The sequence below is a fragment of the Oxyura jamaicensis genome, chromosome 1, assembly GCF_011077185.1.
Source record: "Oxyura jamaicensis isolate SHBP4307 breed ruddy duck chromosome 1, BPBGC_Ojam_1.0, whole genome shotgun sequence".
Classification (NCBI taxonomy): Eukaryota; Metazoa; Chordata; class Aves; order Anseriformes; family Anatidae; genus Oxyura; species Oxyura jamaicensis.
The window spans coordinates 101,305,511-101,322,261 of record NC_048893.1 but is presented as its reverse complement, the minus strand read 5'-3'; the positions used below and the strand labels follow the sequence as shown (position 1 = coordinate 101,322,261).

General features: G+C 36.2%; 1 protein-coding gene across 2 annotated transcripts in view; it reads left to right on the top strand.

The window, feature by feature from the left end:
- The window catches only part of LOC118160584 (SAM domain-containing protein SAMSN-1-like), a 104,956-nt gene extending 88,697 nt beyond the window's left edge, over nt 1-16,259 (top strand). For both annotated transcript variants that reach the window (XM_035315397.1, XM_035315398.1), the window contains 6 exons: nt 554-709; nt 2,749-2,869; nt 4,302-4,453; nt 6,742-6,948; nt 7,965-8,115; nt 14,998-16,259. In XM_035315397.1, coding sequence (XP_035171288.1) covers nt 554-709; nt 2,749-2,869; nt 4,302-4,453; nt 6,742-6,948; nt 7,965-8,115; nt 14,998-15,203 — 993 coding nt within the window. In that variant the 3' untranslated portion in view covers nt 15,204-16,259. The remainder of the gene's footprint in view (nt 1-553; nt 710-2,748; nt 2,870-4,301; nt 4,454-6,741; nt 6,949-7,964; nt 8,116-14,997) is intronic.
- Nucleotides 16,260-16,751: the final 492 nt, after the last annotated feature.

Genomic DNA, 16,751 nt, shown 5'->3' with positions numbered 1-16,751 from the left:
GTAACTATTGTATAAATTCTACACGGGTGAGAACTTGTGTACCTGGATCTGTCTGAATGATTGAGTTCTTGCCAAAATGAACAACAGAATCATGCTTAAACTTTCTTACTTTGGTGTGAAGATTAGAAGCAAGTTTTCAAAAAGGCAGAAGTGCACTTTGTTTTGGTGTGTTCCCGAAGTTACCAACACATGTATGCAGACTACAGATGTGTCATTTTTGTTTTCAAACTACCTGTATAAATCCCCTCAATTCTTGTTTACATTAAGGACAGTAAACAAAGGGAAACCACAATTCCAGAAAGACTGTTTTTTTGTTTGTTTGTTTGTTTTTTTGTTTGTTTGTTTGTTTTTGTTTTTGTTTTTTCTATCGTTTGCAGTGCAGGGGTGTGCTGCAAACCTCTTTAAGTATGCTATTCCCCAGGAAAATGGCTGTGACTAACTTTTGTCATCCTAACTACATTAGTGTCCTTAACATTATTCTGTAATTCTCGTTCCTCTGCACCAAATTATATTTTCTTGGTGAGTTTTTTCTTACATTTTTATTTCAAATCAGGTGTCTGAGCTGGAGACTGTAAGTGATGTTGGAGATGCAGTACAAACCAAAGCAGCAAATAATGGAAGAAGCCTGGGTAAGAAGATGAGAGCCATTTCCCTTACCATGAAGAAAAAGATGGGCAAAAAGTACATCAAGGCACTCTCTGAGGAGATGGTAAACACGGCTTAAGAATCTTGTATTTGGTGATAATGCATATGAAGTAACAATGTTATGTGCATTTTTTCCTCTTCTTGTTTCAAGCAGCTATCAGTTATTAGATTCTATGAAAACATGGTTAAAAGTACTGAATTAAAACAACTTCTAATATGTATGCTTTCATTCCTAGGCATGCTAATGCACATAAACAAGTACACATGCACATAAACAAGTACAGAATCACACAGTAAGGGCTCAAGTTAGACCTAGGAGTTTTACATCATCAAATTTTGCTTTGTCATCAAGGAGAATTAGAATAAGTGTCACAAAACATGTCCAGATGGGGACACAGGGGAATATTGGTTGAACCCAGTCACCAGTCCGATACTCAGCCTGTACAAAACTCTTCATTTGGAGAATTTATCTTTGAATACAAGATTTTTTTCCAAAGTCCATTTTGTAGAGGTCAGCCAGCATCCTACAGCATGACAACTCATATGTTTTATCTGCTTTTCTCTTATCTACTATGTGAAGCTATCTTTCTTAAATACAAAAAACATAATCTGTTTTACACACTGTAAACCCTGTTTCCTCAGTATCTTATGTCACCAATTTCCAAATTTTAAAACACATAAGGAAAAAGGATCCATAAAAAATCTAGCTGGTCTGCATCCTATCTCATACATGTATCAATGTCAAATAACTAGGAAAAATAAACATAAAACTTCCCAACTAGAAAACAAAAAAAAATGTTTAACAGTTTTGGAGGTCAAAGACAAGAATTCCTAATTTGTTACCTTAATTTATATTTTTTGCTAAAATTCAGCAAGTTTCAATCCATGAATTTTATATTATGAGAAAGAAAAGTCACAATTTCAACATTTACCTTCTGCACATTTACAGAAACTATTCACATGACAGAAATTCAATGAATTACCTGGCTGGACTCACATATAGTGTGATCTTCATATCTGCAGTAGATGATGACCAGTGATATTGGTCCACTGATTAATCTATGGCTTATGACTGATGATTGCTGTAACAAGCACTGTCCTTGCTGAAAACCAATATAGTCTTTCATTTCAGTGTTATGCCTTGTATGTACCTGTATGGGTCTCCGTGCATGCAGTGTCATATTTGCTTGACCTCATCAGACCCCTGATGGATGATTAACATTTCCGCAAATGTGATGTAACATCCTAAGTACAAGAGGGTAGTGCGCACATTGAGAATGTAATGCAATCTGCTGAAGAAATTCCTTCTTTTGAAAGCTCAACATTATTTCACTTAGTTGTTACATCATCCCTAACTTAGCTGTGACTGAAATACAGGTCTTCTTGTTTTGAATTTGTTAAGTGTATAAGCTGTGATTTCTGAGGTGTAATTTAATGTCATAAATTCCAGGAACAGATTTCATAACCATTAGATTTTGTGAGAGAAAAATGCATCTGCTAATTCTGTAATGCATGCGATTCTGAGGCCAATGTGTAGGTTAAGCAAGGTAGTGAGTATGGTGCTAAAATGTATTGATGCTGTACATGTGTGCAAGCCGTCTCTGGAATGCCCTTGCTTATGTGCCAGCATACCTCTAAGTGCCCATGATTTTCAGAGGCTGAGTATAAAACATAGATGTGTCAGCAAGGCCTTCACCATGAGCTTTCAGAATTAAACTTTATATTTCTTCATCAGACAATCAGAAAAAAAAAAAAAATCTTATTTGGCTACCTACAAATTTCTCATTATAAGCCTTTGTGCTGCTGTAATATATTGCAGTCTTCTGAGATGGAGAATCACTTGAGAAGAAGTGAAATTAAGTGAGTTGGGCAGAGAGGAGATAACTGATTTCTCCAAGATCATAGTGTTTGGATTGGGTATCCTTAGTACTAGTCATCAACTCCTAAAATGCTTTCTCTTTTGGAGTGGTTCTTAATAAAATGTAGTTATGAATAAATCTCCAAGTGCAATGATGATTGAAAATGAAAAAAAAAAAAAAAAAAAAAAAAAAGTTTGACAAAAATAAATCTTAGTGTGGTTAACATCTGATTTTTCTTTGAAAGAATGAAGAAGAAAAAGATGACAGTGATCCTGGTGGTGGAATACATACTGAGAAGGGCTCCATAAAAGCCAGTGACTCTATGGAAAGTCTCTACAGTCTGAACAGTGGTCAGAGCTCATCTAGTAAGTACAAGATATCCATACTTCTTATTCAGTCCCTGGTTCAATATTTTTATTGCTTAAGTCTGAGGTATCAGACCTGGTGATCAAAAATATGGTAGTAGACAGTTCTTCAGTCTGGCAGACAAAAATATAATCTGATCAAATGGGTGGAAGCTACGGTAGATATGCCTGAAATAAGCTGAGTGTTTTTAAGAGTGGAGATATTAAAAGAAGTAAAAATAATAATAACACTAACAACAACAACATGGATTAGAATGAATGGTGCTGGTACATACACCATGAATGTTTCTGGGGGGGTAGCACTGCTGGGGTGCTGGCACCCACAGAGTTGCAGTTCCTGGGTGCAGCCACACAAGCATCGTCTCTGCAGATAGTGGCTGTGAGTTCATTTTTCACTCTCTGAATGTGAGACAGACAATGTGAGAAGTCTGTCTGAGATGACGGGTGATGGGAGCCTGACCTAGCAGCTTCAGATCGTGATGCAGAGACGCAGTCTACTTCTCTAAAATCTCACTGAACCCTCACACCCAACGGAGTATTCTCAATTGGAGGATGAACGAATATCTGGTGAGAGGTGGAGTTTGCCTCCACATATCTTCAATTGCTCTGCTGTGGACAGTCCCTGGGCAGAAGGTCACAGCTGTCCATGATGATATGGCTATGCTGTCACTGCAGACGTTACGTGAGCCATAAGTGGGGGCTTGAATTGCAGTCCTGGCCGTTTCCACTTAGCTGTTTATCTGGCCCTGAGATGGAGCTGTGCACTTAAGCAATCACCTCAAACAAAACCATTTTTATGATCATTTTCTGTGATGTGATTTGTGAAAATTATATATGGGAGTTTACTTCCAACACACTGCTGCTCTTATCTAAAAACATATTTGGATGGGATATTGCAGAGCTTGCTCAAATTTGCTTGAATTACTCTGCTGATATTTTATTGCTCAACTTGGATAAAATGACAGGTAGAAATGTTGATAAGATTAAAATTTTGCTCTGCAATGCAGGTTCTTTTGATGTTTTAGCTAGCTGTGTAATGAAATAAAATAACTTCTACAGTACTTGTTTTCATTTCTCTGAATAAACAGGAGAAGTTCAGCAAAATTAATTCTCTAAATTGCACTTTCAGAGTACATGTTATTAATCTGCAGAGGTAATATTTCAAAAAAGTCTGTAAGTAAAGTGTGTAGTCTATTAGTATCATCACCAGAAAAAGATTATTGTAGGGAAGATTTTAATGAAAGATCTCCAACCTATTTTCTTCAGTCTGTTGTAGTATGCTTTTTATTGAATGTATTTTTCCTGGAATGTGTCAAAACAATGTGGAGTATGCACTTTCTTAATTCTGTGCTTTCCTCTCTGCTGCTGTGCAGATCTGAATGTCTGGGCACTAGGTACAGGAGATCTCAACTTCCACTTGATTCTCTTTAAGGTGGGGTGACCAGCTGCTCTGATGGAACAAGCAACAGGGATAGCCTCCGATTTGATGATGAAGTCCCTTACAGTGGGCCATTCTGTGGTCGAGCCAAAGTGCACACTGACTTCACACCAAGTCCTTATGACACTGACTCTCTGAAAATTAAGGTAAGACAACCATCAGGATTTCTTCTTTTCCAGTAAGACCACTGGAGGCATGTTTTACATGCAAAGAATATGCTTGCTAAAACATTTTTAACTGTTAAGCGCTTGCATCACTCTAAAAGTAATACAGATCTGTTTTTGCAGTGCTTCTATAATGACTTAGTTCAGACAATGCTGCAAAGTCAGCTACTGCTAAAGGCTTTTTAAGGCATAGCCCTCCAGGGAGGTACCTCATCAGTGTGGTGTAGAGTACAATATTTCCTCAGAGTAGAATGTATATTGTTTCCCTAGGTGATCTGAAATAAGAAAATCTAGAGTCTCATGCGGCATGAAGATCCCTTCCCAGCTATAATGTATCAGAATCTTGGTGGCAGTCATTGTCTTTAGTGGAAACAGCTCACTTTTCCATTACGCCTTTATTTACTCACACTTTTGAACTATGAATTTTCTCTTGCTCTGGCATCATGGCAGGGGTGTCCAAGCTGTGGGAGTGAGAAAAAGAAGTTCCAGACATAGGACCAGTTGACCATTACTTAAAAGGTCCAGCCCTTTTCTTCTCCACACATGCACAGATACAATCAATATCATCATTCTTCAGACTACTTGCATCTGTTATCTGAAATTCTTTCTTTTCCCTCTATGTAAACACCTTTCTATCCAGATTGTATTCATGCCTCATCTTTTTATCTTTTTCACAGCCTCTTCTTGTCAAAATCCTCATACATATCTCACTGCAGTCTCCTTCCTTTCCTCTCAGGCCAATATAACAGCAATTGCTCTGCAAGTATTTGCAGTTTTCACCACTTGCCCTCCAATTCCACCTACACCTGTTTCTTTCAAAGCAGTTTATCGGGTAATGAAATTGCAAATTTCTGCTGGCTCACCTAGGTTACTTTTAAAGTCACTAAGTTGGTGTACTTTACAATTAAAAACTAATACTTAGGTTTGAAAAACCCTAAGAATATCACAATAAATTTCAGTGCCCTGAATCAGAATTGAAACTGCAGCTTGCCTTAGAGCTACCTGATCCTGATGTGCATCCATATCTAAAGTTCCTGAGCCCTCTAAGTGTGTAGAATAATATATATGCTTATAGAATTTTAAACAAATGTTTGTTTAGTTCCCATTTCAAACATGTTCATAGCTCTAAGCTTCATATTCTAATGAAATCAGGTCATTTAAACACAGTGAATTTCATACTTGGGTTTTAACCAAACTAGGGTGGCTTTACTTGCATTTTCTTGACCAGACCAGAAAATATTTGAAAACCTCGTAGTTGTTAAAAGATATTTTAACAAACTGAGTTTGATTTTTTTCTGTTTTGTAACAGAATGACAAATTAAGTGTGTATGTAGGGATTTGTTGTAGAAAATTTAAAGACTTCCAGTGGTTTTGTAAGTTCTATAGTATCTGACTAGAAGAGAGGACTCAATTTTACTGTCATGGGAGCAAGTTGCATAGACGGCATGATTTTTTTACTACCAGAATGACTGTTGTGCTGAACTGAGACGTCAGTTCCCACAGCTTGGTGAGAGCACCTTTATCAACAAGCCTTCTTGAAGTTGCTGTTTTTTTTGCACTTGCCTTTGTGAGTGCATGCACAAGTGTGGAGAACTGAAGCTTTTAGTTCTGTCTGCTATGGTGTTTCTACTGTTTTCACAGTCAATTGGGTTAATAATAATGGGAGAATTTGACAGTCCTTTGGGAAGGACTGACAGGAAGATATTAAGGCAGTTAAATGTTCTTTATTGCCTTTGAGAAATGTAGCCAGTGTTTCTTACTGTAAAATGGGTAAGAGTTCACCTTTCATCTAGCTCAGCTATTACTTTTTGAAGCCCCCTGGGATAATGGATAATAAGATTATTGTGTAAGTGGCTTAACATGAAGGAGCCAGGTGAGAAGCTGTGTAAAGCATGTATTTGGAAAATAACCTCATAGTGCTCTCTTGCTTTTTACCAAAGCTATGCCCAGTATCCATTGCAAAAGTTGCTAGCAGAGTGAAACTATATGCCTTTTCAGGGTGCAAGTGGAGCACTAGGAGTTGAAAGGTGCTGCTTATGCTCACCTCTTCTTCACAGAGCTTTGGAGATAAGGTCTAGGTCCATTTTCTGTGACTGTATTTTTCTGGGACTTTGTAAAAGCAAAGGAGCTAAACCTAGGTCATTTTAAAAAGTTACTTCACAATGACTGGTTAAGATTCTGTGCTAGCTTTGGTGCATAGAGGAAAATTCACATATCACAAGCCAGATGTGTAAGCAGTATTGTGCTTTTTTTATTATTTTATTTTCTAGAAAGGAGACATTATAGATATCATCTGTAAAACCCCCATGGGCATATGGACAGGCATGCTGAACAACAAAGTAGGAAACTTCAAGTTCATTTATGTGGATATTATTTTGGAAGAAGAAGCTGCACCCAAAAAGATAAAGGCTCACAGAGTAAGCAAAAGGACCAAGCCTAAAACATTGCAAGAACTCTTGGAATGTGTCCATCTGCAGGTCAGCAAGCATTTCCCTGTTGTGTTTGAAATCTTTAATTTCTGCGCCCGTGGGTTTCGACATAATTTACAGGCAGCTGTAGAATGGCAGGTTTCAGCAGTTTTGAAGTCAGCAACGCAAATAAGTTTCATGTCTGTTTCTTATCTGATGTTAGTGGTTTATATAACGGCATTTTACCACAAGATTTGGTTAGGCCAAAAGGCTCCATGCAGAGAGGCACAGTGATGGCTTGTCAAGTAACTTGCCTGTAACTGTGTGCCTTGGGGCAGGAGGTGTGTGAGTATGTGGAAATCTCAGGGACAGGATTGCAGTGTGACCCAAGTGCCAACATTCAGAATTTAGGTTTCTAATTTTGCATGATCTTTGGGAGCAGTATTCTTTTTGCCCTGTGCTCATGCTGTGCCTCTCCTTCTCTGGATCCCTAGTTCCCAACTGAGCTTAAAAGCGTACTTAGGTCATGATTTACATGTAATATATTTATTAGCCATTATTGCTTTTTGTGCTGATGCAAGCTGTCCTTTTCCTGGAGTAAATGCAGAGTTTCATATTGTGTTGACATACAGCTGAAGGGGGACCATATGTGACAAAGCATGGCTGAGGGTTCCCTCAGCTTCTCACACTCACATTTTTATCTGAGGGCTCTTTCTGTGCCAAGGCAGAGCACACCCTACATCAGAGGCTTTCCTGGACCCAGTATGGAAGGCACTCTATTGGGTGACCTGTGAAAGTCCAGAAGGTCAGTAAATTGAATCATTTTTGACAGACCTCTATCCTGACCCATTTTGCTGCCAAGCTTTGGCAGGCAACTCAGCCACAGGTGCTGAGGTGGCCAAGATTACCCCAAGATATCTCCACCTCTCTCATTCTCAGTCTCTAGTTTTGTACAAAAGGCAGGTTCATCAGACTGAAAAGTGGAGCCCATTCACATGATGAAAAATTAAAAGAGAAATTGTGCCTATTCTTCTACTAAACATAGTGCTTGTTTACATGAGAGATTTGCAAATTTCTTTTTATAGGAATACACCTCAACGCTCTTGCTAAATGGCTATGAAACTCTAGAGGACTTAAAGGATCTACAGGAGAGCCACCTGATTGAATTGAATATTTCAAACCCAGAAGACAGGACAAGATTGTTATCAGCAATTGAAAATCTACAGGACTATGACAGTAAGTGTTTAAGCTCTGACAGGCATGTGAACATTTTAACTGAAGAAAGACATTTAAGGAAATAGTGATCCCCACATTGATCTGTTTAATGATTTATTTTTTTAAATATGAAACATTGAGTTTGGTGGTTTCCTTATTTGTCCAGATGGCTAACTGTACATCTCTTCTAGCCATGTACATGATTACTATACTTGTAACACCTTAATGATTTAAGATTTCCTCTTGATAGATCCTAAACTAGACATTGATAGCAACTATTGCTTGAGAGCAACCTTTTTTATGATTGTAAAACCAACCTCCAGAGAGGTTAAATGACTTGCCAAAAGTCACAAGGTCTGTGCAAGAGCAGAAGATTAAACTTCCCAAACTCTGGGCTAGTACTTACAAAATAAAGCTAAAAAAAAAATAGTCAAGTACTAAAAAAGTAGAGCTACAAAGAGAGCTACAACAAGAATTTAGGTCAAGTTCTGAGAAACTTCAGCTAAGCATCTACTTATTTAGATAATCAGAAAAAAAAAAAAAAAAAAGGATATGTTTTCTTCTCCAATTATATTTGTGCAAATTCACCCCTATCCTGACCAGTTACTTCATCAGATGTGTATTCTCAATTGAGAAGCATCTGAAAGAGAAAAAAAGGATACCTGGAAGAACAGCTAGCCCTGCCTTCCTGTTTTATTTTAATATCAGGTCTTGTCAGCTGTCCAGTTTTTCTCTCCTCAGAACAGGTGGCTCTCCATTTGTCATTCCAGCACATGTACATACATATGCACATCCCTGCAGGCACACATATATCCTAATCTTTCTGTACATGAATTCTGTGCATGCGTTTCTAAGAATGTCTCATCCGTTCAACTTTCCCTGCAGATGTTCTCTAATCTGCCCTTTTGTTTTCTTGTATTTCACTCTACATTTGGGTTTTTCTGAAACCCATTTTAATGTACAGTGTTTCCTGTTCTCTTAGTCAGCATCCACAGAAATGTAAGTTTCTTGCAAACACATTGGAGAAACATTTAAAAGGTTTTTTTTGCCCAGCAGGATCAGTACTTCTTTCTTATCAGTACTTTTTGAGATGAGGGGCTAGAAAAGGACTCTTGAAGTGCTGTCTATATAGAGGTAGTGATTGAAAGAATGAATCTAGGAAAGAAAGGTTACATTTTCCAATAATTTTGTTGCAGGTATCCGGCTAGAAATCATATGAAAATGCATTCATTTCCTTAGTTTTCCTATGAATTGAGTACACGTATCTTTGTGTGTACTTACAGGTAATTAGCCTTGCCACACATTCTGCACTTTTTATTACATATGTTTTTCTATATAAATATTTAACTAGAAAAAAAAACATTAATGAAAAATGATAGATTGTATTTTTACAGAGTTCTGCATCAGGGTGAAAAACAAAACCAAAACATAATGGTTTTTATTAGGCTATGCAAGTGTCAAACTATTCTGGGACAGTGAGGATATGGTTTACTATTTATACTTCATGTATAGCAAAAAGCATAGCAAGAAAACATGTAATATTTTTAGAAGATGACAACAAGGTTTTCTTTTTCTGAAGATGTGTTAATAACTTTATCTTCTACATAAGCTTCTGCAAGAAGCAAATCTGAGAAGGATATGTCCCATACACTGAATATTAGAAAATTCACCTTAATTACCTAAATAGGGTTCTTCCTGGTTAGCAGCATGGGATTAAGTCACTTTTCTCCGGTTAAAATAGTAACCCTGATTATATCTGTATGGTAGTTTAAGAGTTTAAACTCTTGTAATGGTTCTGGAGAAAATAACATTAAATCTTATAAAGTGGCCCATGCTTCAAAATCAGTGATGACATTGAGGTTTTTGATCAAGAGATGAAATTAATATTTGTTTCACATTCACTTGAGATAGGTATAAACAATCTTTAGAGTATTCAAATTCAATAAAATAATATTCCCAGAAATTATGAATACTCACAGGGACCTAAACTAAGACATCTTTAGATGCCATCCCAGTTATAAGCATTCATTTCAGTCTGGGTGTCATAAGACTCCTGTATACTTTAAGTTAAAGCACAAATAAATAAGGTCTCGACTATATAAATAAGCATGCTCTCTTGAATAAGGACTGAATCAAATCTTGTTGTGAAATTTTTATGGTGCTTATCACATGACCAGTAGTGACAGGACAAAATTTAACAACTTGCCCTAAGAAGGAAGATATTAAAGACTAAATTTGATAAAAGTAATCTGTTAAGTAGCTATAATGAAAGATGGGGAGTCAAGTTTGGGCATAAACTCAGCATGTGTCTGACCTTGTCCAAATCATTTGACCTCTTTGTGATTCTGTCAACCCAATTGGAAAATTGGGTTGAAAGAGCTGAGTGCTATTGTGAAAATGAATTCTGCATTTGAACTGAACTTTCCTAGGTCAATATTTTTTTTCCTAAATGAGCATGACTGAGTCCAGCATAAATGATTTCTTAATTAAAATTGATTTTCTGCATTGCTTAGAAATGAGCAGCATAATTACTGACAGTTACAAGGTAATCTGTTTACTGGCCAAAAGTGTCCTAGATAGAAGTTCAGCATTCTTCCAGGTAAAAGTTCATTCTCTTTATAAGCTTTGTTAGAGAAAATAATAATAATAAACCCATAGATCACATTTGCTATTCTAATCCCATCTTTCTCACAGAGATTGGAATGGTTCCATGTCTTTGCATTAGATCCATTCTTCCACAAAGCATGCGTTTGATTAATGAATGGAGTCTTATCCATAAAGATATGCTCAGAATGTAGCCTCATTTTACTTGATTCTACTATAAATGTAATGATAAAACACAATTTTATATTTTTTTAATGCAATACCTGATATTGCTAAATGTCCAGATGTTTTTAGAGGGCTTTTAATTTCTTCTTCCTTTCATGTTTGTTTTTGTTTGTTTGTTTGTTTGTTGTTGTTGTTTTTCCTTGACATTTATTTTACATTATACTAGGTGGTTTCTTCATGCCACATACCTGAGACTATGTAATTCATGTTGCAGAATAAATAAAGAGCTATTGAATTTTGTAACAAAAGGACTTACAGCAATAGTTTCCACATTATATACTTCTTAAAGCCATCCAAAATGTAGGATTTTTGGCAGTAAAAATGTTTTCATCTTACATTTGATTTAGACCTCAATGAATTTAAGAGTAAAGATTTTATGCATCTCACATCAGGAATTAAAAATTGAGTTTTATTTAGGAAATGCTACCAAATAGTGTTTTGTTTTATTTATTTATTTATTTATTTATTAGCATTTTTCCTGCCTGGTACTGTGCTATATTCTTTCTACCTTTCCTGTGAATCAAGGCCCAAATTCACCATCTTCAAGTGCTTTATGTAGCAATACTATTCTAAAACTGCAAGGTCTTTTAAGCACCTCATGACCTTTTCCACCCTCCACAAATATCTTTTTAGATTTGCTGTAAGTTGATCAGACCTTTACATTTGGGAAAAAAATGATTGGATTCCATGAATTTTCCATAATTTCCATGATTTGAAAGAAAAAATAATAATAATAAAAAAGCTCTTTTTCCTTTCTTCTCCCAGATGACTTCTAGACAGGAGATGGATGTCTGTGCTTTTGTAGGATGCTATTTTTAAAGTGAAGCAGTTGCTGAATGGTTAATGAATAAAGTAATAAAAGAAGTTTGCAACTTCTTTCTTGACTGCTTCCCAGCACACGCATTTGTGGGTGTGTGAAATAGGTTTGATTCTCTTCTCACTTAGATGATGGAAGTCAAGAGGTTCATTCCTGAAGGTTATATTAGGTTATATTAGTCTGAAGCTATTTAGAGTGAAAGAAGAATTAGACTTCTTTGAATATGTGCATAAAGTTCATGTATAGGGGAAAAAAAAAAAAGTATATATGTTCAGTCTTGGGGATAATTATCTTACCTCCTTATCTCCCCAAATCCACTCCCTCAGCATGTTCTTTGTATCTAAGTGCCAAATCATGCTCTAAATCCCACTGCCAGTATCACATAAGGTTTGTTTCTTATTTATTTTATTTGGACAGCAAGATAGCTGGTGATACAACTTTCAGTTCTTAGTTGTATTCCTTACAACTGAGGACCTAGCATCAAGAGTTCTACTTACACAGGGCTGTCCCTTTAAATCTGTGGAATTACACAATATCATGTAAAGGTTAAATAGTGCTGAAAGATGATCTCCCCTCCTTCACTGTGGCAGCTGCAACACTTTGACCTGTATGTAATATTCCCATATTCCAGGAAGCTCCTCCTTGCACAAATATTAGTATTTTTTACTTTTTTTCAGACACATCTGTTTGCTTCCTATTTTAGAGAAAAATAATCTTATTTCTGTTTTCAGCATAGACTTTCCTCTCATACCAGTTCAGTATCTCTCCCACTTGTATTTTACTCCGAGTACTGGAGAATCTTTTCCAGTAGGAAGAGAAGGCCCAACTAATGTCAATGCAACCTCTGCTATTGAAAGCAGAAGCTATGTCATTGACTCATCAAGTGCTATTTTTCACCTTACATGTCTGTAAATATCCACTAAAGATTTACTCCTTTGATTCTCTGAAGTATTGCAGGTATACAGACCCACTTTGGGTCTTTCTTTTTCAAGAAGTATCACTATATACTGCTTTACAATGATCCTTTCTGAGTTTGATGTGCTATAAGTAAATATAGTATAAGATATGTTTTTCACATAGGAACTTTCTTAAGCTACCACAACCAATAACAGAGCACTACTGTAATACTAACTGAAGCAGTTTTTTTGTTTGTTTGTTTTGTTGTGTTTTTTTTTTTTTTTTTTTTTTTTTTTTTTAATCCACTAGTTACTTGGTCTTCTTTCCCACTGTAAAACAAGCAAAGTGGATAGAGATTCCTCTTTGACCTTGAAAATGTAAACAGGATTAACACTTTTCAGGTCACTGCTTGCCCAGGCAGCAGATGATGCCCCAGAAGCTGATAAAAGTCCCAGCGAGTGGCATTAGGACTGGTCGGGGATTACAGCAAAAGGAAGAGGAGCCCTGCCTGCAGCTGCCAAGGCAGTCTGCATGCAGTCACCAGCTGAGCTCTGTCAGCCTACAGTGACCAAGGGTCACCTGGGTCCTCTTGGCACCAGTGGGATGGGTGCAAGGAGCTAATGACACAGTTTAGACAGGGCTTTACTGGGGCATCTGCCATTGTTTGGGCTAAACTACTTCTGTTGCTACTAATAGAAGCAGTAATACCTTCTCTGGTATAATTCCTTTTGTAATTCCTTACTGACTTAAATCAGAAATCAATTGGACCCTACGCGATCAAACATTTTCCCTACAGAGATAATATTTGACATAGCAAACTATGTTCTGTAAGGTGAGAGGAAATCAAACAGTTACAGATATCAGTTAAATCCTCTGAAAGGTGCCCTCTGTCATAAAAAAAAAAAAAAAAAAAAAAAAAAAAAAAAAAAAAGTGAAAATCTTTCTCATGTTGCAATAGTTTGTAATGTCTAATAGCTGAAACAAATGTATGTAGAAATTTTCCTTCTGGAAATTTTATAATTCCATGTGGCTACCCTGGAACTAAACTAGATTTAGATTTCCAGGAAGGATGAAATCCTTCATATACTAGGACTTCCATAATGCCTGTATTTGGACTGAGACAACTTAAATCTGACCAAAGAGTCAAAGCAAACTATTTAACCATAGAGCAACAAGTCAGGTGGAATAAGGGAACTTTCTTTGCAAAAGTAAAAAGGTACCATTCTACCATTTTTCAGAGGATTAATATTTGAGATAAAACCATTTATTCCTGTAAGATCTGTTCCTCATACTTTGGAAAGTAAGCCACAGTTTGAAGTAAAAACGCAGTTACTAGAGAGCAATAGGAAAAGAAAGAGAATGACGGAAAGAGATTTAAAATTTTAAACCTTGTTTTCTGAAGAAATTTACCGTGAGTAAACATCATGTATTTTACAGCCAGAAAATATGAACATGAACTTTAACCACAAGATACATTAGATTCATGATATACAGGTATATCCTGTCTGCAATACACCAGCTTGTTGAGCTCTGTTGAGAGGTCTGCCGATACTCTTCCTGAGCTGCAGATTTTTGAGTTTAAACAGATTAGTCATGCAGCAAGCTAAACAAGGACACATTATTTGCAAGATTTTCTGCTTCTACTTAGTTTTGAAATGGTGTTCAAAAAACATACAGTAAGAATTAAGCATCTAAGTTTTCTCTGAGGCCTTTGTGTTTTGGAAAATATCCTTTTGACTACAAAGCTAAGTTTAGGAAGTTTCCATCAGCAAGCCACTCCCACTGAAAAATCAAGTGCTTTAGGAAATCTGATTGCCATATCTTCAGGCTGAGCACTTCTAAAAACCAGCCAATTATATCTTGCTATACAATACACAGAATAGGTGAAATGGTGGGAATTACATTCAAAAGACACAGCACCTGTCATTCATGTATTATAAACAAGGCACAGTATGCTGCATGGTTAACTAGGATGTTGCATGAGCAGGATCGGGAATGCATGTGTGTGGGAGGGGAAAGGTTACTTACTCTACTGTGGGCATGGTGACCATGCATGGTGACTGGTGCACCTGTGTACAGTCTGAAGGATGAGGCCAAAGTCTCAGGCATTCATCTCTAAGCAACATAGTATGGGATCAACACCAACATCAACAGCAACTTAGATGCTCATGTCATCATATTTTTAGTTCTTTGATGCTGAGGTTTCTGATGCTGATAGACAGAAGATACTGATCAAACCGTGTTTATATTACCAACTCTTTTTCTACAGTTTCTCAAGATCAGCAATATTGGTGTCTCAAACTCTTTTACAGGGTACTTATTTTGACATATTTTTTTTTTTCTTATTTTGTTCTTTCTAGTTGAACAACAGCAGACAAGTCAGTGTGGTCAGGAGACACGGAGCTTAAGCCCTCAGCCCAGTTTTGACAAATCACAGTTAAATGACTGCCCAAGAGATTCCGGCTGTTACATCTCATCAGAAAATTCAGATAATGGTAAAGAAGAAGTAGACCCAGAAACTCTGTCTGACATGGTGCAGTCAATAACAATCACTGAGTCAAACTGATTCTGTTAAGCTGTATTTCTGCAGATATTCAGAAAAGTCAAACAGATAAGTGAAGCTGATTCGCTGGTACGGTGCACAGAAGCAGAACACAAAATGCTCTCAACACTGAAAATCTACTTCTGTCTGATGTATGATGCTCTGCTACATGTGTGAACACCTGAGAGCTAAATCTTAGCTGATAATATGAATATCTCATGCTTTTCTTTTCAGTGTATCCACAGACATTTCACTGAAAAAGTTTATACATATATATTTATATATATATTTGTACAGCAAATACATTTTTTATAATAATAGATATTTTTTTCATGTAGTGGTACATAACCTGGATGTTAATTTCTGGAACTGTCAAAAATGTAAATATTGTATGTATTTATTTTTAAAAGATATGGATTAATCACACTGTCTCTTTTTGCAGATTGTGTTGCTGAGATTTGTACAGAATGTATTTGCATTGGCATAACTTCATAATAAATAATAAAAATAAAAATAATAAAAAAAATGATACATTCACATTCTACTTCAAAAAGTACCAACCTAATTCTCAGTAATATTAAAGCTATTTCAGGCCATTCTTCTCCGAAATGGTCTCTAAAGTAGACTATTTCTTACACTTTATCCTGGAGGTACAGAAGAACTGTAGGATGAATCTGAACCAAGCTTTTTGTGTTCATCATCTTTTAGAGATCATAGCCATCTGAATTCTTTATGCACTGGCAATTTGTATATTGTTATTTCACAACTGTTCTCATTCTTTCCAAGCATTATAAAGAGAATGAAAGCTTGAAGCAACAACAACAACAACAAAAATCTCTATCAATACTATGCTTTTATGAACGTCTTTTGTGAAGCTCTTGTCTTTTGTGTGTGGTGTAAAATTTGTTAATTATTTGTTTGCATACAGAACTCAGAAGCTAATATGCTTATTGTGCATTATTGTCTTTTATATGAGATTTCATTGTCATTTCCCAGTATATTTTGCACTGGAATACACATTATATATGCCTGTCTTCTTTTAGAGTACTTCCTTCAAAAATAATAATAAAAAAAAATCATGTTTGAGCCCTTTATAAAATACTTGATTTTAATGCAGTCATTACATTGCAAAGACGTCTCCGTTCTAACATTAACACAGTAAATGGCAAATCCACTTAGTATTTTTATCATGCATAATCATCTGGGTATCGAATCAACACAGAAACTTCATGCTCACCAATTAGTCACACATTTTTCATAATTTAAGGCATTTTGCATTCATGTTAAATAGTTTCCACAGATTGATGACAACTTAAATAATTTTCAGAAGAGATGAAACATGGAAATTTCCACCCTCAAAATAGTATTTCTGAAGAAGTTGTAAACAAATGGAAAACTCTTCTCCCCACTTTTTTTTTTTTTTTTTTTTTCTTCCCTAATGGAAGTGCTTCTTGTCGTCGTAGTTCCCTCAAATGGCTACTGCTGTCAGATTCCTAATACACAGATCTGCTTTGAAGGTCATAGTATCAAAACAGCAATTTTAGAAAACTGCATATATTACATTTCAAAGAC